Source organism: Oncorhynchus gorbuscha, unplaced genomic scaffold, assembly GCF_021184085.1.
Source record: "Oncorhynchus gorbuscha isolate QuinsamMale2020 ecotype Even-year unplaced genomic scaffold, OgorEven_v1.0 Un_scaffold_1071, whole genome shotgun sequence".
Lineage (NCBI taxonomy): Eukaryota > Metazoa > Chordata > Actinopteri > Salmoniformes > Salmonidae > Oncorhynchus > Oncorhynchus gorbuscha.
In genome coordinates this window covers 111,732-136,691 of record NW_025744434.1, presented here as the reverse complement: position 1 = coordinate 136,691, position 24,960 = coordinate 111,732, and the positions used below count along the sequence as shown (strand labels likewise).

At 43.1% G+C, this 24,960-nt stretch overlaps 1 protein-coding gene across 1 annotated transcript in view; it reads right to left on the bottom strand.

The window, feature by feature from the left end:
- Positions 1-24,960, bottom strand: part of LOC124016890 (polypeptide N-acetylgalactosaminyltransferase 13-like) — a 55,290-nt gene that overhangs the window by 18,150 nt on the left and 12,180 nt on the right. The window contains 8 exon segments of the mRNA XM_046332231.1: positions 525-551; positions 553-665; positions 4,292-4,472; positions 4,576-4,693; positions 7,389-7,559; positions 9,143-9,350; positions 9,725-9,891; positions 14,098-14,266. Of these exon segments, the coding sequence (XP_046188187.1) occupies positions 525-551; positions 553-665; positions 4,292-4,472; positions 4,576-4,693; positions 7,389-7,559; positions 9,143-9,350; positions 9,725-9,891; positions 14,098-14,266 (1,154 nt within the window).

The window sequence follows — 24,960 nt, the reverse complement described above, 5'->3', positions numbered from 1 at the left end:
TTCCGTGGCCATAGACAGCTTTTACTGCAGTACATTGGATGCAGGCTGTAAAATTCTCAAGCCTCAGCAGAATTCAACTTGGGGATTACAACCTCAGCTCTCCAAACTCCCAACCGGTCACATTATTTGACATGCTCTCTATCAATCGTGGCCTTTCTTTTTATTGGCATACTGTATGTTATCAAGGCCATTCCCCTCTTTGCCTGGTGCTAACCTGTTCGCTAGAACGTTGTTCGCCAACTCTATCCCGTGCTTGGGGTTGAAACCACAACTAAACAAACGCATTAGTTTATTTATCATCCAGTTTCAATGTTTGGAACATCCAGGTCTTCTGACTCACTTTAAAGAGAAGTAGGACTACCGTCTTATGATATCAAACGGATGACCTGCACTGCAAATGACACCCTATTCCCTATGGGCCCATGTTAAAAGTAGTACACCGTGTAGGGAATAGGGTGCCATTATGGATTTCTCCAGGGTCATGAGAGGTGTAATTGGGCTGCAGTATCTGAAAGACTTCATACTTCACCAAGTGAGTAGTATCTCCGGGGGGATCTGAGAGTCGGGGTAGATGTTCTCCAGGTACCAGGAGAAGGGTTTGCACTGCAGAGCTTCACGCAGGGCCTTACGAGAGGACACGTCTCCATAGTCTACCCGGGCCACACCTGCAACACAAACCAAGACCACGGAGCCATGTGTATCGAGCATGTCAGACTGGTAGTGCTGATCTAGGACCAGTTTAGACTGTTAGATTATAATGAATGGACAGGGGGGACCTGATCTGTGCTAACATCGGTTTTATTTTCAGCATAACCATTGTTGAGAGAAGAGCCCGCATTCAATTTGAAAGAAAATCCTAAATGTTATTTTGGGTTTAAAAAAAACACTCCAGGCCACACTTGAACATCTAAAAATACACTGAACAAAAATAGAAATGCAACATGCAAAGTGTAAAGTCCCATGTTTCATGAGGTGAAATAAAAGATCCCAGAAATGTTCCATACGCACAAAAAGCTTATTTCTCTCAAATTCTGTGCACAAATTTGTTTACATTAGTGAGCATTTCTCATTTGCCAAAATAATCCATTCACTTGACAGGTGTGGCATTTGAAGAAGACGATTAAACAGCATGATCATTACACAGGTGCACCTTGTGCTGGGGTCAATAAGAGGCCACTGTACAGTTTTTTGTCACACAACACAATGCCACAGATGCCTCAAGTTTTGACATTGGCTGCAGGAGTGTCCACCAGAGCTGTTGCTAGAGAATTTAATGTTCATTTCTCTACCGCCTCCAATGTCGTTTTACAGAATTTGGCAGTATGTCCAACCGGCCTCACAACCGCAAACCACGTGTAACCACACCAGCCCAGGATCTCCACATCCGGCTTCTTGAACTGCGGGATCATCTGAGACCAGCCACCTGGACAGCTGATGAAACTGAGAAGTAATAAAGCCCTTTCATGGGGAAAACCTCAGTCTGATTGGCCGGGCCTGGCTCCCCAGTGGGTGGGCCTATGCCCTCCCAGGCCCACCCATGGCTGCGAACCTGCCCAGTTATGTGAAATCCATAGATTAGGACCTAATTGATTTATTTCAATTGACTGATTTCCTTATACGAACTGTAACTCAGTAAAATTGCATTTTCTTCATTTTCTTGTTCAGAATAGATAGAAATGATAATGGACCTATATATTTATTTTCAAATAACTGTCCTTTTTCTGTCCCACAAGGGAAAAAAAAATAATGTTTGCCCACTCCTGATAAAGGGAATAGAGTGCCATTTGGGATATGCACTAACAGTGGAGCTGCCCTGACCTGATCATCCCCTGTTATATCCTGGAAGAGCAGACACTCAATGCCGACCGGATACTGCGAGTATGTTTTTTCAGGAATCACTTAGGGTACTGAGCCCCCATTGACTCCTCAGAAGACAGACTAAAGAGCATTCTGGAATCCTGGAAAGGGTCCCTTTCATGCAAAATGTAACTAGATATTGGCAAGGTACTGCATAAATCTAATCTCATAACTTGGCTCCAACATTACTTGGATACTCAGCTGCCAATCTCTTGCCAATCGTATTGCATCGCTAGGCTGTGGGGACAACATTGTCTGAGCTTCCCATGAGATCATAAACAGCAACAGTCTCCCTTGAATACGTCAACGCAATTTCCCGGAAATCTCCAGTCGAACATCTTGAAGGATACTTAGTATAGCACTATTCCAATGAATAAAAGATCAAAGTGTGGAGACATGCAGTTGAACATAACACAATGCCCTGCCTTGTTTGGCACGTCAAGAGCAGCGTAGGAACTCATCGGAGGACGAATGAATGCAACGAACAGTAGAGCGAAGACATATTGTACTTGAGACTCAATGAGACCAGGAGGAGAAGCAACGTGAGCCAGAGTAGGAAGGTCAAATATAGCTAGATACAGTACTGGAAGCTACAATCTACCCTGCAATATGAAAGCTGATCCCCCCCCCCCCCCCCCCCCCCCGAAATAAAAAATATGAAAAACAAACAAAAATATTAAATGAATATACATAGAATTCTTTAACAATATATGGTACAGGTTGCTTCCCTTTCCAACCATTTTGCTACATATCCTCTAGTTCCAGAGCTCAAGGCATTCAGTACAGTACAAAGGAGAAATGACCCTGGCCTGAAAAACATACAGTAATGAGGAATTGGCTGTGAAAAAAAAGTATATATATATACTCCTCTAAGACAAGCGAAAGGTGTTATGGTGCTTGAAATGCATAGTATTGGTATAGGAGGCTACACTAACCAATATAGGTCAATACTATGTATTCTATGCATGTAAGCAGAATAATAACAGTCACGAGGTGAATGCAAAACAACAGGGGATGCCTATTTTCAGAACCCACATTACATGCCACTTATAGACGGGTGGCGCGCGCATTGATGTGGCCGGAAGGCGGATGTTGTTATGATTCTGAAGGGTCAAATAGCTCGCAACAATGATACGAAGCTGCCATATGGGGAATTGTAGTGGGCTCGTTCCAGCTCGTTGTATATTGTTATTGATACATTGTCTTGTTTTGGCTGATGTCATGTTTATGCTAATATGGCTCAAATTCCCTAGCTAGCTCACTAACAACTGTGACAATGCATATGAGACAACAATCGCTCACTGTGCACCTATATGTATGTTTTCAATAAACATTTAGAGACAAAACATAGCCCAGCTATAACATTTGGTTCCTTGGAAGTTGTGGGAACGTACTGTACGTTTTAGTTTCCCATTGGGTCTGGGAACTAAGACATGCGTTTCCTAACGAGCAAAACTGAACGTTTTTGAATTGCTCTGAGAACAGAGGTGAACATTTCATCTGCTCTGGGAATGATGAATTTTTAGATTGCAGGGAGGATCCATTTTTCTTTATTACTATGGTACCCTGAAAGTTTTCCTGTGAGGTTTAATTAACATTATAAGACGGGATATTAAAGGTTATTTGAAGGTATTGAAATAACGTTCTGAGAACATGTTTCAGTAAGACTTATAATAACACCGCTAGCTTAAGTTAACTGTGAACTCCAAGCACAGATAGGACACACGGGAATTCATTGGCTTAGGCATTAATAATCATCCAAACACATTTCTTTTTCATTGTGACATGCCGTCATTGAACTGGGCATCCTGCACAATTCCCAGAACGTTGTGGGAAGGTTATATGCAAAACAACCATAGGACAAGCACGCTCTCACCAAGCTCTAAGATACATATGGTTCTCAGAACGTTATGTGCTAGCTGGGAGTTTACATGTCAACAATCTTAGCCAACCCAGTCTGTTTTGCCCCTTCGTTGCTGACGCATCGGTTTCGTTGCTAAAAAAACAACCAGTCTATACCCAACATGACGGCGAGAGGCTGATTTCACACTTAAAGTACATGCTCGGAGCGCAGCGATTTACCAGACCATTTCATTGCCACTCCATCAGACCTGGGTTTAACTACTATTTGAAATATATTACATCGCTTTAGTTTGCTTCAGTCTGCCTGGAGTGCCAGGTGGGCGGGGTTTTACATTTTCCAATAATTCTATTGGTTCCATTGCGCCAGGGAACTCCCCACTGAGCACACACTGGTTGAATCCACATTGTTTCCAACATGGAATATACGTTGAATTGACGTCTGTGCCCAGTGGGTCCATCAATCCCAGTTTAAGTATTTTAAATGATCTGGGTTCAAATGGGTATTTGAACCCAGGTTTGCATTCCCACCCGCTGAGAGACAACAGGTTCAAACGGAAGCGTGGTAGCGTACCTGGTGATATGATGTAGAAGAAGTCTTTGAAGCCGTCCATCCACACCTCGGCCAATCGCCTGTTGTTCTTGTTGATGACTTGGCCAGTGCCCCCAGGGAAGCTGTATGGGGTGGCCTTCCGGAACACATGACCCACGTGGGAACATGTTATAATCTCCAGCGAGCCGCCACACTGCCAGATCTGCACATACAAGTGGTCACACACACACACGTGGTCACACAGACACACCCACACAATCATTGTCATAATAACCCGGCAGAGCCCTCTATTCTTAACCACTCACCCTGAAAGACATCTCCAAGTTCTCTCCGCCCCAAATGTCCATCCCTGGATCGTACGTGCCAATTTCATCAAAATATGTCCGGTCAATAGAGAATAACCCTCCAGCCATAGTAGGGGTTCTACAAGAGAAAAACAACGAGAGTGGATAAAGAAACACATTTTACAAGAGACACCTATCTTACAAAGTGAGAAACGGATCCGCTTACAAATAATCAATAACATACAGTAATATTGCTGAACAGTATTGCTCGATGGACAGGATGCCCAGCTGGTCACGGGGGCACCTTAGCCACTCTCAAGGTACTAAACGATATCATAACCGCCATCGATAAAAAGACAGTACTGTGCAGCCGTCTTCATCAACCTGGCCAAGGCTTTCGACTCTGTCAATCACCGTATTCTTATCGGCAGACTCAACAGCCTTGGTTTCTCAAATGACTGCCTCGCCTGGTTCACCAACTACTTCTCAGATAAAAGTTCAGTGTGTCAAATTTGAGGGCCCGTGGTCCGGACCTCTGGCAGTCTCTATGGGGGTACCACAGGGTTCAATTCTCGGGCAAACTCTTTTCTCTGTATATATCAACAATGTCGCTCTTGCTGTGGGTGATTCCATTACATTACATTTAAGTCATTTAGCAGACGCTCTTATCCAGAGCGACTTACAAATTGGATTCCTTGATCCACCTCTACTCAGACGGCACCATTCTGTATACATCTGGCCCTTCTTTGGACACTGTGTTAACAAACCTCCAAACGAGCTTCAATGCCATACAACACTCCTTCCGTGGCCTCCAACTGCTCTTAAACGCTAAGTAAAATTAAATGCAAGCTTTTCAACAGATCGCTGCCCGCTGCCAGCACTAGCAAAACTACTTTGAATGGTTCTGACTTAGAATATGTGGACAACTACAAATACCTAGTTGTCTGCTAGACTGTAAACTCTCCTTCCAGACTCACATTAAGCATCTCTAATCCAAAATGAAATCTATAATCGGCTTCCTATTTCGCACAAAGCATCCTTCACTCACGCTGCCAAACATACCCTCGTAAAACTGACCATCCTACCAATCCTCGACTTTGGCGATGTCATTTACAAAATAGCCTCCCACACTCTACTCAGCAAACTGGATGCAGTCTATCACAGTACCATCTGTTTTGTCACCAAAGCCCCATACACCACTGCGACCTGTATGCTCTTGTCGGCTGGCCCTCGCTACATATTCGTCGCCAGACCCACTGGCTCCAGGTCATCTATAAGTCTTTGCTAGCTAAAGCTTCACCTTATCTCAGCTCACAGATCACCATAACAACACCCACCAGTAGCACGCGCTCCAGCAGGTATATCTCACTGGTCATCCCCAAAGCCAACACCTCGTTTGGCCGCCTTTCCTTCCAGTTCTCTGCTGCCAATGACTGGAATGAATTGCAAAATTCGCTGAAGTTGGAGGCGTTTATCTCCCTCACTAACTTTAAGCATCAGCTATCAGAGCAGCTTACCGATCGCTGCAGCTGTACACAGCCCATCTGTAAATAGCCCATCCAACTACCTACCTCATCCCCATATTGTTTTTATTGACTTTTTCTGCTCTTTTGCACACCAGTATTTCTACTTGCATATCATCATCTGCTCATCTATCACTCCAGTGTTAATTTGCTAAATTGTCATTACTTTGCTGCTATGGCCTATTTATTGCCTTACCTCCTTACACCATTTGCACACACTGTATATAGACTTGTTCTATTGTGTTATTGACTGTATGTGTGTTAATTCCATGTGTAACTCTGTGTTGTTGTTTGTGTCGAACTTCTTTGCTTTGTCTTGGTCAGGTCGCAGTTGTAAATGAGAACCTGTTCTCAACTGGCCTACCTGGTTAAATAAAGGCAAAATTTAAAAAATAAAATGTGTGGGGGCTTTGGAAATAAGACAGCAAGACATGATTAATTGCCGAGCTCTTCATCAAACAAATGGGCACTTTGGACACGACCATTTCACACACAAAAAAACCTGACAATCTCAATGCAAAATGACTATTTCATTGTTTGATCCACTTTGCCGTTTTCATTCTGCTAAAAAGAAGCAAACAGACACCGCTAGGGGCTTGGAGATGACAATCTTCTTTTAAGACAATGAAAATCAGATTTATGAAGCATTGAGGGACACCATCATAATACCATGTTGTTGCTCTGTCCAATAAAATAATTGATGGAGAGGTGTGTTAATATTTTTGCAGCACCAGGCTCCACTGATCTATTTTTTATTGTATTCCAAAATGAAACTAGCTACACCGTGAAACTACAACTCCTGTATCAAATAACAACAACAAAAAAAAACATATTAAAAAAAACATTGGCCTCGCAGCTAAGTCAGTATTTCACTGCAATGCAATCTATCTCCAAATGATGCAGCTCTGACAGCTATCGGAGAAGAGGGCTTCTAAAGAAATCCACACCAATGATGTCAGCTCTGCGGCTTCACCAGCACTACAAACAACCTACTCTCACCTGAAATGATAACGCTAGAGAGCGAATATTTGTTGTCTTTTCTGTCAACTGGTCATTAATGTCACTATCCTCCACTACATTTTCTTTTATTGTTCCCCTCTAATCAGGGACTGATTTAGACCTGCGACACCAGGTGCGTGCAATTAATTGTCAGGTAGACCAGTAGGGTCCGGACCTCATAGGGTAAGAGTCGAGCACCCCTGCTTTATTAGTGGCCTACTTTTACAAAAGTAGGGCACTACAAAGGGAATAGGGAGCCAAATAAACTCAGGCAACAGATAAAGGCATATATAGTATGTGTCCTGTGCGTACCTGAGTGGTAATGTCCTGTCCCCTTTGCGCCTGTCCATTTCTCTCTGAGGCACGGGGTACCAACGGAAATTCAGCTTCCAGTTGAATCCTCCGTAGGTCATGTCTGAGCCTGCCATGTACTCAAACGTCTCGTCGCTGATCACATCGATTATAGGACATACCACAGATCTCCTAAACAACCACGAAGAGAAAGATAAGGCATTCATTTGACAAGAAATACATTGACAGCCTAAACAACCACGGAGAAATCGAAAGCATTCATTTTACAGGAAATAGTGAAAGAAAGCCCTCGAAGAATTACATGTGGAATCAACTTCAGAAAGTTACTTTGTAGGACTGTTCTCTTCAATTTATTCACTTTCTTCCCTTAAACCCCAAAACTTTGTGTCATTTCCATTAACAATATTCCACGCCTGGTTATATTAAACTGCTTGGCTGGCAGAGCCAACAGCATTAATTCATCCACAAAATAAATAATAAATCAATAAATAATTTACAAAGCTAATGGTGCCATAACTGTTCATTCTTCAGGTGAGCGCCGAGACAAATAACTAACTGCTGACCATGCATTTCTACAGCGGTGGCATTATCCCCAGCTTCATTATGAGTTTATTTCAATATTAGTAAATCATCGGCTGGTCCATACTCATTATAAACATATCCATTAGGAGAACAACACTGACCGGAGGTAACATATTGCTTCAGTGGGAAGCTACTTACAGTCAAAGGAAATTGAATATATGCATGTTGATTATGTTGACAATGACAATACAGTATGGATGTGTGGCCTCAGACGGTTTGCTTCAGTAGGAGTTTTACAGTAAAGCTGAAGGTAACCTTTAAGGCTTGCGTCTCAAATGGCACCCTATTCCCTAGTGCACTACTTTCGACCCGGGCCCATAGGGCATTGGTCAAAAGTAGTGTACTAGGTAGGGAAATACGGTGCCACTTGGGACTCACCCAGCCTCTAGGTGCTTCAGGGAATTCATTCAACGCTTCCCCTTCACTCAGCACCCACTTCACTTCCTGGTCTAAATCTAATCAGTGTTTGTGCACTTTTATGCTCCGGCACCTACTTTTACACGTCAATAAACGTGCAGGGTTGTAAAAGTGTAATGGCTCCATAATATAATCTCCTCGGTAATACTAAACTAATTTCTGCCTGGCACCTGAGGCAAAATGGGTGGATGTCTGACACCAGATAATAGAGATAAGAGGGGGAAGGGGGGGAATACATTTTCAATCCATTTACACTTTCTCCCTTACATGTAGAAGGAACCCTTCACCCACCGAACAAGCGAGTGCAATCCTGAAACAGGATTAGAATAACCACACCATTACTTCATTAATATAACTACGATTCCAAATAATAGGATTTAAACCCAGCTGTCACTTACAAATAGCCACCAACAACTGACTCAGTGCAATCACATTCTACTGTATCTCCCACGGTATAAAGAAGCGACAGACAGCGTTGTGACAAAACAAGCTGCCACTCAGCTATGGGGCACACAGCTGTCACGGGCATTGGTGTCGTTGCCTGCTATAAAGTCGAGCTAGTGTCTACCATTAACGTCAGATCAGTTTTCAGACGACACAGAAGACAAGCGGAAGGCTAATGAGTTAGCATCTCACTGAGGCAGCAGGAAGAGAACAGAGCAGAGATGATTTGCTTTCGAGCCTCGGCACCCCCATGTCTATCCATTGCCGTGTGTTCCATTTACATCGAGCGTGGTGATGGTGAAGCTCCTTACCGGTCCTCTTTGATCCTGGCCAGCAGAGGCTCCAGCCAGCCCACTGTGCATTCACAGTGGGCGTCCAGGAAGGTGATGACCTGTCCCCGTGTGGCAGCTGCCCCTCTTAGCCTGGCCCGGATCAGCCCCGTTCGCTGCTCCATCCGCAGGACCCGCACGGGAACCTCCAGGGTACGAGCATAGTTCTCCAGCTTCTTTCCCAAGAAGTCTGACAGAAAGAGGACACATCGGAGAGGACATGTTTCAAACGCCCGAAATAACTTCCTTGTTTGGTGTTTTTCCCGCGTTCATTCACAGTTATCAAGGCAAGTGCCGTTTCTCTTTCAAATGTGGTATATTATTATGCTTTAATACAAAGAACGTTACAGACATGTTACAGACATGTTTCAAACTCCCATAGAACTTCATTGTGAAGTGTTGTTTTCCCTTTTCATTCACAATTATCAAGGGCCGATTGTCTTTCAACCTTTGCATCGATACTATCACACAATACTAAGAACTGCATGTATTAATCCCAGAGTGACCCTTTAAACTCAGTGAAGCTAGTAAGTTGATGGTTCAGGCTGGACCCAGCTACAGTACCTCTCTCACTGGCGTCGTCCACCAGCAGGATCTCCTGCAGCAGGTGCCGTGGCGAGCGGTTGATGACACTGTGGACAGTGCGGAGCAGGGTGCTCCACGCCTCGTTGTGGAACACGATCACTATGCTGGTGTCGGGGAGATCGTCCGCGTACACCTTCGTCTTGCAACTGATGGACGGACAACGAGAGCTCTGGTTAAGAGGTCAAATAGGCTGCTACTCCTGATGCGTGTCTACAGTAGAGTGCTATCAACAGTGAGCATAGTTGTGTGACATGCTTGTGAATGTAAAATATATGTGGCTGAAATTTACCTCAGAGCGTTGTAACAAAATGAACTGCTTTCAAACAAAGCCAAAGTTGACAAGACTTAGTATATGCTGCACCAGTGTTTCCCCCAGGATTTTTTTCAGCAGTGGTGGCAAGGGTGCATCGCTTCTAGATGTTAGCACAATGACATGCTAGCTTTTCCCATAGATTTCCAGTTGTTGATTCAATGACTATCCATTTAAAAGCTCATCTCAGCAGAAATTACATGAATATAGCACCTCAGAGAGTGCTGCCCGATATACATAGACTTGAAATCACTGTCCACTTTAATATTTGGAACACTAGTCACTTTCATCATGTTTACATATTTTGCACTACTCATCTCATATGTATATACTGTATTCTATTCTATATCTCCATGTATTCTAGTCCATGCCGCTCCGACATTGCTCGTCCAAATATTGATAAACTCTTAATTCCATTCCTTTCCGTAAAATGTATGTGTATTGTTGTGAAAGCATTTCGCTACACCTGCAATAACATCTGCTAAACATGTGTATGTGACCAATCAAATGTGATTTGATTTGAACACTGTGCTGTGCTAAATGGCATGCTGCTCCGCACACACAGGCTGTGTCCCAAATGGCACCTTATTCCTTATACAGACCACTACTTCTGACCAGGGCTCACACACACTGCCTTCAGAAAGTATTCAGACCCCTTCACTGTCCCCACATGTTGTAGTGTTACAGCCTGAATTTAAAACAGATTACACTGACATACACATAATATCCCATAATGCCAAAGTGGAATTATCTTTATTGAATTGCTTACTAATGAATTAAAAAGGAAAAGCTGAAATATCTTGTGTCGATAAGTATTCAACCCCTTTTGTCATGGCAAGTCTAAGTAGGTTCAGGAGTTAAAAATGTGCTCAACAAGTCACATAATAAGTTGCATGGACTCACTCTGTGTGCAATAATAAAAGTTGAACGTTACTTTTTGAATGACTGCCTCATCTCTCTACAACACACATGCAATTATCTGTGAGGTCCCTCAGTCGAGCAGTGAATTTCAAACACAGATTCAACCACAAAGACCAGGGAGGTTTTCCAAAGCCTCGTAAAGAAGGGCTCCCATTGGTAGATGGGTAGAAAGAAGGAAGGAAACCGCTCTGGGATTTCACCATGAGGCCAATGGTGACTTTAAAACTCCTACAGAGTTGAATGGCTGTGATAGGAGATAACTGAGGATGGATCAACAACATTGTAGTTACTCCAAAATATTAACCTAATTGACAGAAGGAAAAGAAGGAAGCCTGTACAGAATAAAAAATATTCCTAAACTTGCATCCTGTCTGCAACAAGCCATTAAAGTAATATTGCAAAACATGTAGTCACTTTTTTGTCTTGAGTACAAAGTGTTATATTTGGGGCAAATCCAATACATTACTGAGAACCACTCCATATTTTCGAGCATAGTGGTGGCTGAATCGTGAATTTAAAAAAAAACACAGGCAAAATCCTAAATGAAAACCTGGTTCAGTCTGCCTTCCACCAGACACTGGGAGATGCATTCACCTTTCAGCAGGACAAAACATAAAATACAAGGCTACACTGGAGTGGCCTAGTTACAGTTTTGACTTAAATCTACTTGAAAATCTATGGCAAGACCTCAATTGGTTGTCCAGCAAAGATCAACAACCAATTTGACAGAGCTTGAAGAATAATGGGAAAATCTTGTACAATGCAGATGTGGAAAGCTCTTAGAGACTTACCCAGAAAGACTCACAGCTGTAATCGCTGACAAAGATGCTTAAAATTAGATATTTCTGTATTTCATTTTCCAAAAAAAAAAAAAAAAATGTAATAACACGTTTTCACTTTGTCATGATTGGGGTTTTGTTTTGTAGGCCGTGTTTCTGGCTGTAACACAACAACATGTGGACAAAGTCAAGGGATATGAATACTTTACGAAGGCACTGTAGGGAATAGGGTGCCATTTGGGATGCAGTCACACACCCCCAGAGATACAGACCAAAGGCAGGGCAAGCCTGTCATGTAGTGTAGATTGTAATGTTAAATAAAGTATGAGGAGGGTGCATTAAAGATAGAGAGGAGGCAGCCGGGTTGGAAGTGGGAGGTGACAGGCGATTGGAGCGGACAGTAGGTTTATCCCAGTCACCCCACGACGGGTGACAGGACAGACTGACAGAATGGGAGCACCAGGGTAGCTGGCTACTAGCCACTGAGCGATCATCTTATTTCTTTCAACCACTGCCTATTACACCCCATGACAATAACCCTCTCTCTCACAGTCTTGCAAAGCCAAGCTGAGTTCTTTAATAACGTTCCAAGGTGTACTGGCGAGTTTGAGGAAGATTTTGAGATGCAATTAGTACGATTCTGCAGCTTGGCACTCTCTTGGGGTGAAATAAAATCAACAGACGCCAGACCTAGATCTATGGCTCTTTCGCTCTCCATTTTGTACAAATTCTTCATTATAAACCGGGTGGTTACAACCCTGAATGCTGATTGGCTGATATCCGTTGTATATCAAACTGTATGCTACGGGTATGACAAAACATGTATTTTTACTGCTCTAATTACGTTGGTAACCAGTTTACATTAGCAATAAGGCACCTCGGGGGTTTGTGGTATATGGCCAATATACCACGGCTAATTGCTGTTCTTACGCACGACACAAAACGGAGTGCCTGGATACAGCCCTTATATATTGGCCATATACCACAAACCCCTGAGGTGCCGTATTGCTTAAATATACGATAGGACTAGTTCATTAAAGTGGAATTCATGATTCGCTAAATCTACAAGAATTAAACTTAGCACAATCCTTGTACATGTGTGGAATGGAGTGCGTGCAGTGTTCACATATATTGAAAATGTTCCTTTTTTTGTGTGATAACTTTTCATATAAAATGTTATAGCAATGTAAACCCCATGGGGGGACAGTTGATTTTCGAGGCGGTGGTTAATATATAAACAATATAGACAATGTTCACAGTATTGGAATATGCTTACATTCCCTGCATCGTTTTTTAAATATTGTTGTATTGACAATGTTCCTATTTTCAATACCACAAAGAGCACATTCTAAAGACCAGTGGACAAAGAATGTCCTGTAGGAACACAGAAACACGAAATCACTGGGCTGTCTCCCGGAGAGAAGACCTGTCTCTCGATCAACTGCTCAAGATAAATGTGGATCATATTTCACCCAAATTGCTCTTTGGGTTTTCATTATCCAGCTCTAGTAGGTCTTGGGCGACAGTAAACAAAGCCCTTCTCCCATTCAGACTGTCACGGCTGAAGTAAACACACGAAGACTGTGATGGATACCACACGGGCAAATAATCTCTTTGGGTCTAATGTTCTTCAATTAGAGCAGTGGTGTCTGGTGGCACTTTGAAATGGGATGACGGCCTCCTTGTAATCGCCGGAACGGAATAACCGGAATGGTATGAAAAACATCAAACGCGCGGTTTCCATGAGTTTAGATGCTGCTCCATTTATTCCATTCCAGTCATTACTATGAGTCCTCGTCCCCTCACCAGCCACCACTGAATTAGAGTATGTTACATCATGGAATGAATCCTGAGGAGTCAGGGGGGGGGTGAGGCACAGTGTGAAACGTGTAATATCTCCTTTCATTCTGCCCCAACGGGTCGTCTTAATCAAAGTTAACAAATTGGTTCATTCCAGACGATATCAAAATGTTCTGTTGAACCTTAGTTATTTGGCAGACAGTCTCGTTTGCTACGCATTGCTGCGGCTGCTCCTAAAATGACACGCCGTGTTGTCATTCTCAAAGTTGTGTGTCAGCGTAGTGTGGTTTCCCCGGTGAATTCAGCGGAAGTTTCTGGACTAAAACAACAACTAGTGAAAAGGGCAGAAAGTAGATCCAAAATGTGGGCCCTTTTTGAGAACCGGAGCCTGTTGCAAAGCGAAGGGGAGGTATTAGGGCTTCTGAGGTGTAGCGGTAGACGGCTACAGGGTTGTTATAGTGGGTGGTGTGTGTAGTGCCGAGTAAAGAGGTCAGCGGGGGTAATTCACAGTGTGTGTCTGGGAAAAGGCCGAGTTCACTCACCCGTCCAGTCTCACGTCCGGCAGACTCCTGTTGAGAGCAATCATGTCGCTGGCCATCAGATTGAACTGGTTAATCTTAAAGAGCTCCTTCATTTTCTCCTGCTCGTCCTTTGCGATAACCACCGCTTTCCCCATCTCCCCCGGGCCCTCGTGGGCTCGCGACATGACCGCTGCAAAACAATAGGGAGACATGTTGCATATTTTACACTTCCGTGTCAAATGTGATATTTCACTGTTGTTTCAATGGAAACGGGAGGTCCAAACATTCAACTTCAGCTACTGAAATCTGCTAAATGTAGCTACGACTATTATAGTGTATATATTACTAAAGGTACAGAACTGTGGGCAAGCAAATGAACTTAAAATGAACCGTGAGCAAATTAAGCATGCTGTAGACTAGACTGTTAGAAACAGAGAAATATTGACCTCAGATCACTCGGTACCGGTACCCCTTGTATATAGCCTCGTTATTGTTCTTTTATTGTGTTACATTTGTATTATTTTTTACTTTAGTTTATTTGGTAAACTGTACTGTTGGTTAAGGGCTTGTAAGTAAGCATTTCACGGTTAGGTCTACACTTGTTGTATTTGGCGCATGTGACAAACAAAGTTTGATTTGATTTGTCTAACAGAGAAAGACTGGTTGCATATCAGTGTAAAATGAAATATGCCACATCGTCAGGCTTTGAACGCTGAGGTCATTAAAATGTCCCTACCAGCCAATGACATACTGATCAGTCTGACACTGATGCAGCTTCACCAAAGCATTCTGGATCCATTAACTACTAGTCTTATCATCTGCCATACAGTCATGTCCTCCTAGTCAAGCATCATCTGGGCCTGTTGGGGAAATCCAGGATTTGTCCAGAGATTTAGGGCGAGCCCTTCTCTCTCTCTCACTGATGAATGAGGAAGTGATGAGAGCGTTACAACAGCAGCCCTCATTGCTGTTTAAAAATATCAGCTCATATATCTGATCAATCAGCATTACTGAAGGTCCATTAAAGCCTTGAAAACAAGCTGCCTCTGCTGCACACCGCTCCACAATGCTTCACAATTATCCAAAGGTAAATCATCTCCAGTGGATTTATGCTCCGCACTCCGATAATCTCTTAAACCAGAGGGAGTGATTTCCATGGGGGACAATTCACATTTGCTCCAGGCCCCAGGTTAAGAGGATTCCCATTTCGCATTCCAAATGGCACCCTATTCCATTTACAGTGTGCTACTTTTGACCAGAGCCCAACGGGCCCTGGTCAAAAGTAGTGCACGATGAAGGGAATAGGGTGCATTTGGGACACATCCCCAGTCAACCCTCCTAGAGCTCCAATGCTGTGGAGGTGGAGGTTTAGACTCTGATCTGATCGAGGTTCTTCTCGGTGGTGACACCCTCCATTAGGACAATGGCTTAAACCTGATGGGCTTGCAGAGAGAGCGGAGCTGGATTATTCAATGAGCTATCCATCTAACACATGCCCACCACAGCCACTCAGATCATCCATTAATCTATTTGTACAGACACTACATTAGATAAATGGTGCACAAAGAGCTGAAGGCCAGCCATACTGTCTGAAACATACTATATTTGTACCTCACTGATTGAAAAAGGGTCTAAATGTAAGAAGAAAATAACATTGTTATACATAGGGAGAAGAAAATAACATGGTTAAACATAGGGAGAAGAAAATAACATGGTTATATATTGGGAGAAAAAAATAACATTGTTATACATAGGGAGAAGAAAATAACATGGTTATATATAGGGAGAAGAAAATAACATTGTTATACATAGGGAGAAGAAAATAACATTGTTATACATAGGGAGAAGAAAATAACATGGATATATATAGGGAGAAGAAAATAACATTGTTATACATAGGGAGAAGAAAATAACATGGATATACATAGGGAGAAGAAAATAACATGGATATACATAGGGAGAAGAAAATAACATGGATATACATAGGGAGAAGAAAATAACATGGATATACATAGGGAGAAGAAAATAACATGGATATACATAGGGAGAAGAAAATAACATGGATATACATAGGGAGAAGAAAATAACATGGATATACATAGGGAGAAGAAAATAACATGGTTATATATAGGGAGAAGAAAATAACATTGTTATACATAGGGAGAAGAAAATAACATGGATATACATAGGGAGAAGAAAATAACATGGATATACATAGGGAGAAGAAAATAACATGGATATACATAGGGAGAAGAAAATAACATGGATATACATAGGGAGAAGAAAATAACATTGTTATACATAGGGAGAAGAAAATAACATGGTTATACATAGGGAGAAGAAAATAACATGGTTATATATAGGGAGAAGAAAATAACATGGTTATATATAGGGAGAAGAAAATAACATGGATATACATAGGGAGAAGAAAATAACATGGATATACATAGGGAGAAGAAAATAACATGGATATACATAGGGAGAAGAAAATAACATTGTTATACATAGGGAGAAGAAAATAACATGGTTATACATAGGGAGAAGAAAATAACATGGTTATATATAGGGAGAAGAAAATAACATTGTTATACATAGGGAGAAGAAAATAACATGGATATACATAGGGAGAAGAAAATAACATGGATATACATAGGGAGAAGAAAATAACATGGATATACATAGGGAGAAGAAAATAACATGGATATACATAGGGAGAAGAAAATAACATGGATATACATAGGGAGAAGAAAATAACATGGATATACATAGGGAGAAGAAAATAACATGGATATACATAGGGAGAAGAAAATAACATGGTTATACATAGGGAGAAGAAAATAACATGGTTATATATAGGGAGAAGAAAATAACATGGATATACATAGGGAGAAGAAAATAACATGGATATACATAGGGAGAGGAGTTCCCAAATATGCTGAGCACTCTTTGGCTCCTTTTCCTTCACTCTGCAGTCCAGCTCATCCCAAACCGTCTCAATTGGGTTGAGGTTGGGTGATTGTGGAGGCCAGGTCATCTGATGCAGCACTCCATCACTCTCCTTGGTCAAATTGCCCTTACACATCCTGGAGGTGTGTTTAAACAATGCTACCTTATATAATGTTACTTACCCTACATTATTCATCTCATATGCATATGTATATACTGTACTCTACATCATCGACTGCATCCTTATGTAACACATGTATCACTAGCCACTTTAACTATGCCACTTTGTTTACTTTGTCTACACACTCATCTCATATGTATATACTGTACTCGATACCATCTACTGTATGCTGCTCTGTACCATCACTCATTCATATATCCTTATGTACATGTTCCTTATCCCCTTACACTGTGTATAAGACAGTAGTTTTGGAATTGTTAGTTAGATTACTTGTTGGTTATCACTGCATTGTCGGAACTAGAAGCACAAGCATTTCGCTACACTCGCATTTAACATCTGCTAACCATGTGTATGTGACAAATAAAATTTGATTTGATTTTTTGGGTCATTGTCCTGTTGATTTTTTTTTTTGTCCCACTAAGAGCAAACAATGTGGTCAGAATTGTGTTATGTATTTTTGATAGAATTATCTATTTCTGTTTTTGAGGCTTTCTCAACTAGATGATATTCTTTACAGGATGAGCTAATCAGTTCTACTGTACACCCAGAGATGGCACAGAACGTTCTGGGAACCAACAATGTTGACATGCTGACTATGTATACATCATTTATTCATAAAATCAATATGCTATTTGCTTATTGAGTAGGTGATTTCGGTAACTATTGTATACTTCTGACGCCTGCTACAATGGCTTACCCATCGCCAAACGCTTACTGTCTTGCACAGCTTTCATCGAATCCAATTCGTAATGGAAACATTTTTTGTTGGGTTTAACGTAAAGTGGCACCCATTTAATTTATGTCCGTTTTACTCTCTTATATTATTTCTTATTGTTATTGTATTGTCGAGAAGGAACCTGCAAGTACGCATTTAGTTGAACGGTGTATACCATGTATATCCTGTACATACAACTAATAACTTGAAACATATGGTGTGTGTGCGCGTGTGCGTGTGTGTGTTGGGGTGTCAGTGTAAGTATGTGTGAGACTGTGGGTAGAGTACAGTGTGTGTGCATAGAGTCAGTGCAACAGAGGTAACCATTTGCAGGTAACAATTTGATTAGCTATTTAGAAGTCTTGTTGAGAAGTCTTATGACTTGGGGGGGAAGAAGCTGTTCAGGGTCTTGTTGGTTCCAGACTTGGTGCATTGGTACCGCTTGCCGTGCTGTAGCAGAGAGACTAGTCTGTGGCTTGGGTGGCTGGAGTCTTTGAGCCTTTTTGGAGCCTTCCTCTGACACCAGCTGGTATAGAGATCCTTGATGTCAGGGAGCTCGGCCCCAGTGATAGTATGCACTACCCTCTGTAGTGCATTGCGGTCGATGCCAAGCATTTTCCATACCAAGCGAATATGCATCCAGTCAAAATGCTTTCAATGGTGCAGCAGTAGAACTTTTTGAGGATCTGAGAGCCCATGCAAATGCCGGAAGAACTTTTTGAGGATCTGAGAGCCCATGCAAATGCCGGAAGGGGCATTGTCGTGCTCTTTTCATGACAGTGTTTTTCAGAGAGAGAGAGAGAGCCTCCAGGTGACCAGACACCCACCAATGTAATGATGTCTATATGAAAACATGCACAGTATCCTCACAAGTTCAAGTGAACTGCTCAATATTATCCTCGGGCTTAGAAATAAAAGAAAATGACTGTGGCATCTGCCCTTTTCTCTGGCTCTTCAGCCCAACAAACCCATTACTGACCCCCTGACGTGGACCACGACAACAGTAACTCCAACCCTAGTCCTTGTCCAGTGATTTTGTCAGCAATTACTGCTACACGGTCTTCACACTCACATACAACGGGTCTGTAGAGACACAGTCAATAGTGTTGAGCAAAAACAAGAGTGCTCTATTCTTTCATTCCTGTCTCCTGTAAAACATCTGTTTACAGTTTTGGGGGGGACATAAATGGAGATGAATCGATTAGCCTACTTAAAACTTTTGTTGAGTTATTAAATGGACAAATAAATACGAATACAGTATCCAGTATTGCAATCCACAAGTGACAGTGCTAAGAGCTTACTGCAACAGCGGCTATGTGGTGCGCCATTCTATAGCTAGTGGACTCCTGATATTTTTTGTCTTTATCTGCTGCGGTCTAGTACCGTCTTTTTTTGCTAGCTAGGGCCACCTACTTGAAGTGCTGCCCGTCTTCCCAGAGGCCTACTTGCTGTGTGAACTGCTGACTGCTCATATGCTGCAGATGATTGTTGACACATCAACCAGGATCGAGGGGCAGAGCAATTTGTGACTTGTTTGGTAATCAGTGGCTGTACTGGAGGGGGAGTGGTTTCTCCTCTCCGAGGCAATCAGCAATTAGTACAGGAAGGGGGGGGTTGTGCTCTTCACCCCTGCTAGGCAATTAGAAATTAGTGTTTGTACTTCAGTCTCTACTGGTTTCCAAACGGCGGCCGATTTAGCGGTGGTCTCGTCACTGAAACGGAGACGGTTCTGCCAAGTTGTTCGAGGAAGGAAAGAGTATCTTACCTATTGATGTTCCTGATCTCATGTAGCTTTTTTGTTGTTGTATTTTTGGTAACTGCCGTATGTGTTTTCTATACCTGTACACTCCTCTCCCCTGTAGGCTTTATAGACGCTCCCCACACCTTGGCTACATCCCTTCTAATTTAGTGTACCCTGCGCTCACAACCTCTGTGCAATTTTGGGTCTCTGGCAGCGTTTGGAACTGCCCGATCTGCGGTCAAGAACGCAGAGTTCATCTCAGTCTATGCTGCCATTCAATCCCTTGATTTGTTTTTTTGGGGGGGAGGCCCCTGACGGAGACATGGATAACCCCAGAGAACACTGCTTCTCCATCTGACTACATTTTCTGCCATAGTCCGAAAGCATCTGGTCGTCGCGGTTGTGGCGCAGGGCTACTAATTTCTCAAAACTGGAGATTTTCTCTTTCATTCCCTCTCTCAAATCCAACTCATTTTAATTATATGCTGTCACTTGTCCACTCAGGCTTAACATTGCTTTCATGTATCGCCCAGCAGGTGCCCTGGGAGAGTTCCTCAATGAGCTTGACCCCTTGATAAGTTCTAGGCCTTCTCTATACACCAAGTCACTCGGCTACATCATGTTCTCACATGGTCTCTATCATTGCTATGCGGATGACACTCAACTACTTTTCTCCTTCCCTCCTTCTGTCACCCAGGTGGTGACGCGCATCTCTTCGTGCCTGGCAGATATCTCATCTTGGATGTCGGCCCACCACCTCAAGCTCAACCTCCACAAGGCTGAGCTTCTCTTCCTCCCGGGTAAGGCCTGCCCGCTCAAAGAACTCTTATCACGCTGACAACTCCACAATGTCACCCTCCCAGAGTGCAAAGAACCTTGGCGTGACCCTGGACAACACCCTGTCGTTCTCTGCAAACGTCAAAGCGGTGACTCACTCCTGCAGGTTCGTGCTCTACAACATCCATAGAGTACGACCCTACCTCACCTTGAAGCAGCGCAGGTCCTAATCCAGGCACTGGTCATCTCCCGTCTGGACTACTGCAACTCCCTGTTGGCTGGGCTCCCTGCTTGTGTCATCAAACCCTTGCAACGTATTCAGAACTCTGCATCCCACCTGGTTTTCAACCTTCCCAAGTTCTCCCATGTCACCCCGCTCTTCCGCACACTCCACTGGCTTCCAGTCGAAGCTCATATCCACTACAAGACCATGGTACTTGCCTAAAGTGCAGCAAGAGGAACTGCCCCTCCCTGCCTTCAGGCTATGCTCAAACTCTATACCCCAACCCAAGCACTCCGTTCTGCCACCTCTGGTCTCTTGGTCCTCCCACCCCTACGGGAGGGCAACTCCCGCTCAGTCCAAGCTCTTCTGTCCTGGCATGGCACCCCAATGGCGGAACCAGTTTCCCCCTTAAACTAGGACAGCGGAGTACCCCCGCCCCCCCCTTCTAGCTCTGACTTTGCTGATATACTTTTCCTCAATAAAGTAGCTGTTTACTATGCCTGTATGTTGTCACACCTAGCTTAAGATTAATGCATTAACTAAGTCACTCTGGATAGAAGCATCTGCTAAATTACTCAAATGGCAATCGAAGTCATTTTACATTTTGTTTTCCATTTCAAAAGAACCGTGCTCTTTTGGTTTCCATCAGCAGTTCCCAATGTGATTTTCAAACTCAAATTGGAATCATTGATTCTCTCCAGAAAGGCTGTGAAGCCTGCTTATCAAGTGGGAGCAAAGGCTCAAGCCATGTGGGATATCACATTGAGCTGCAGGCGGCTCTGATTATATTATATGATCTTAGCTTGATTTCCAACATCCTCAAGCCATTTCTATGCTTATTTTACTTTGTAGAGTGGAAAGGGACTTTGTGGCCTGTGCAAGGTTGCTGTGTTAAGAGACTGGATGCATCTCATATGGCTCCCTATTTAGATCACTACCTTTGACCAAGGACCCTGTAGGGCTCTGGTCAAAAGTAGTGCACTATAAAGGGCTAGCACTTGGTGAAGTCACTCAATTGGCTTAGTGCAAGTGTATCAACTCAATTCCTGGAGGGCCAAGTGACTGGGTTTGCGCTCTTCCCTTGTACTTGATTGATGAATTAAGGTCATTAATTAGTTAGGAACTCCCCTCACTCGGTTGTCTAGGTCTTAATGTGGCACGAATTGAAAGGAAATTGACACTGCTGGCTTAGTGCTTACACAAACACACTGCTAGGAAAATTGGCATTTTTCTGTAAGTGTATCCTAAATTCCAAGATTATAGAAGGTTTGAACCACAATGCGGTTCTGGGAACAAACAATGCTGACTACATGTACATAATTGATTAATAAAATCAATAAGCTAGTTAGTGAAGTCGGTGGTTACTGAATACTTCTGACGTCTGCTACAATGGCTTACCCATGACCAAAGGCTTTACCCTCTTGCACAGCTTTCATCAAACTTTTTGTTGGGTTTAACGTCAAACGGCACCCGTTTCCTCTCTGTTGGTACTCTTATCTTTTATTTCTTGTTGCAATGTCGAAGGAACCCAAGTAAGCATTTCATTGGACGGTGTATATCATGTGTCGTATTGACAGGATATACAGCTAATAACACTCAAATCATAACTTCATGCAGTACCCAACATAGACCGAGCCACCGCTGAGGTGTACCTACCCTCACCTGGAATCAAACATTCTTTAAAAGTCCACTATTGACTAGATTGTGTACACGCTAGAATCGGCGTCCACTTGTCCAAATGAGATATAATGCAATTGAGAGTGATCCAATCCACATGGCTTACTCTAGGACTTCAGAAGTTGTGATTCCTTAGTCATAGTGTGGTGCTTATATGGTTGTATAATATTGTAAGGCTTGTAAATTGATGTAATACATTTGGTTGCATAATTACCACAAATGGATATCATAGGTAATCATCCGATCTAAAACCAACATGTGTAAAAGACATGTTTTGCTACACAATAAAATACAAATTATACAATACTACACAGAAACTGCAGTATATAAATGTATTGTAGTCATACACTGAGTATACAAAGCATTAAGCACACTCTTTCCATGACAGACTGACAAGGTGAATGCAGGTGAACGCTGTGATCCCTTATTTGATGTCACTTCAATCAGTGTAAATTAAAGGGAGGAGACAGGTTAAAGAAGGATTTTTAAGCCTTGATACAATTGAGACATGGATTGAGTATACTACTTGTGAATGTCCAGTCTCTTGACAACAAGGTAGATGAAATTCGAGCAAGGTTTGCCTTCCAGAGAGACATCCGAGATTGTAACATTCTCTGTTTCACGGAAACATAGCTCTCTCGGGATATGTTGTCGGAATCGGTTCAGCCACCGGGCTTCTCCATGCATCGCGCCGGCAGAGATATTCTCCTCTCTGGGAAGAGGAAGGGTGGGGGCGTATGCTAGTCATATTATCTCCCAAGAGAATTATTGTCAATTATCGTCATAGTGGTGTACATTCCCCCTCAAGCAGACACCAAGATATATATATCCTGAGGCTGCATTTATTGTAGCTGGGGATTTTAACAAAGCAAATTTGAGAACAAGGTTACCTAAATTCTATCAGCATATTGATTGCACCACGCGCGGGTGTAATACATATCACCGCCACCCTAGACCCACTTCAGTTTTCATACCGCCCCAACAGGTCCACAGACGATGCAATCGCCATCATGCTGCACACTGCCCTATCCCATCTGACAAGAGAAATACCTATGTAAGAATGCTGTTCATTGACTACAGCACAGCATTAACCACCATAGTACCCTCCAAGCTCATCATCAAACTGGAGGTCCTGGGTCTCAACCCCGCCCTATGCAATTGGGTCCTAGACTTTCTGACGGGCCGCCCCCAGGTGGTGAAGGTAGGAAACAACATCTCCACTTCGCTGAACCTCAACACTGGGGCCCCACAAGGGTGTGTGTTCAGCCCCCTCCTGTACTCCCTGTTCACCCACGATTGCGTGACCATGCACACCTCCAACTCAATCATCAAGTTTGCAGATGACACAACAGTAGTGTGCTTGATTGCCAACAATGACGAGACTGAGGGATGAGGGCACTCGGAGTGTGGTGTCAGGAAAATAACCTCTCACTTAAGGTCAACAAAACAAAGGAGATGATCGTGGACTTCAGGAAACAGCAGAGGGAGCACCCCCCTATCCACATCGAAGGGACAGCAGTGGAGAAGGTGGAACGTTTTAAGTTCCTCCGCGTACACATCAGGCAAACTGATATGGTCCACCCACACAGACAGTGAGGTGAAGAAGGTGCAACAGGAGGCTGAAGAAATTTGGCTTGTCACCCAAAACCCTGACCAATTTTTACAGATGCACAATCGAGAGCATCCTATCAGGCTGTATTACAGCCTGGTATGGTAACTGCACCGCCCTCAACTGCGTCCCAAACACTCACTGGACCCATATTTACTTTCTATATCTTTTCGATTTTTAATTTGTTTATACCTTCCGGTAACCTGCCTCACCCAATGTGATACGGAATCGATATTATTTTTAATTTTTAGAACACACTCAAGAACCTCTAGAAGCTAACCAGCTAACTAGCTACAAGCTATTTAGTCATTGTTAGCCACTGCTAGCGGCTTTTACCTTTCACCTTTTACCTTCTGCACAGCGACAGTTTTTTTAACCTGGATAACACTCGCCAGTCCAGCTTCCCTGCCCCATCCACCGCTGCCCCCTGGACACTGATCACTTGGCTACATAGCTGATGCATGCTGGACTGTCCATTAATCATGGTACTCCATTCTGCTTGTTTATGTTTTATCTGTCGGCCCCAGCCGCACTCAGGCTCTGTGTGTAGCTAATCCGACCCTTCCTGCCTAGTCAACGCCATTTTACCTGCTGTTGTTGTGCTAGCTGATTAGCTGTTGTTGTCTCACCTACTGTTTTAGCTACTGTTTTAGCTAGCTCTCCCAATTCAACACCTGTGATTACTGTATGCCTCGCTGTATGTCTCTCTCAAATGTCAATATGCCTTGTATACTGTTGTTCAGGTTAGTTATCATTTTTTTAGTTTACAATGGAGCCCCTAGTTCCACTCTTCATACCCCTGATACCTCCTTTGTCCCACCTCCCACACATGCGGTGACCTCACCCATTACAACCAGCATGTCCAGAGATACAACCTCTCTCATCATCACCCAGTGCCTGGGCTTACCTCCGCTGTACCTGCACCCCACCATACCCCTGTCTGCGCATTATGCCCTGAATATATTCTACCATGCCCAGAAACCTGCTCCTCTTATTCTCTGTCCCCAACGCTCTA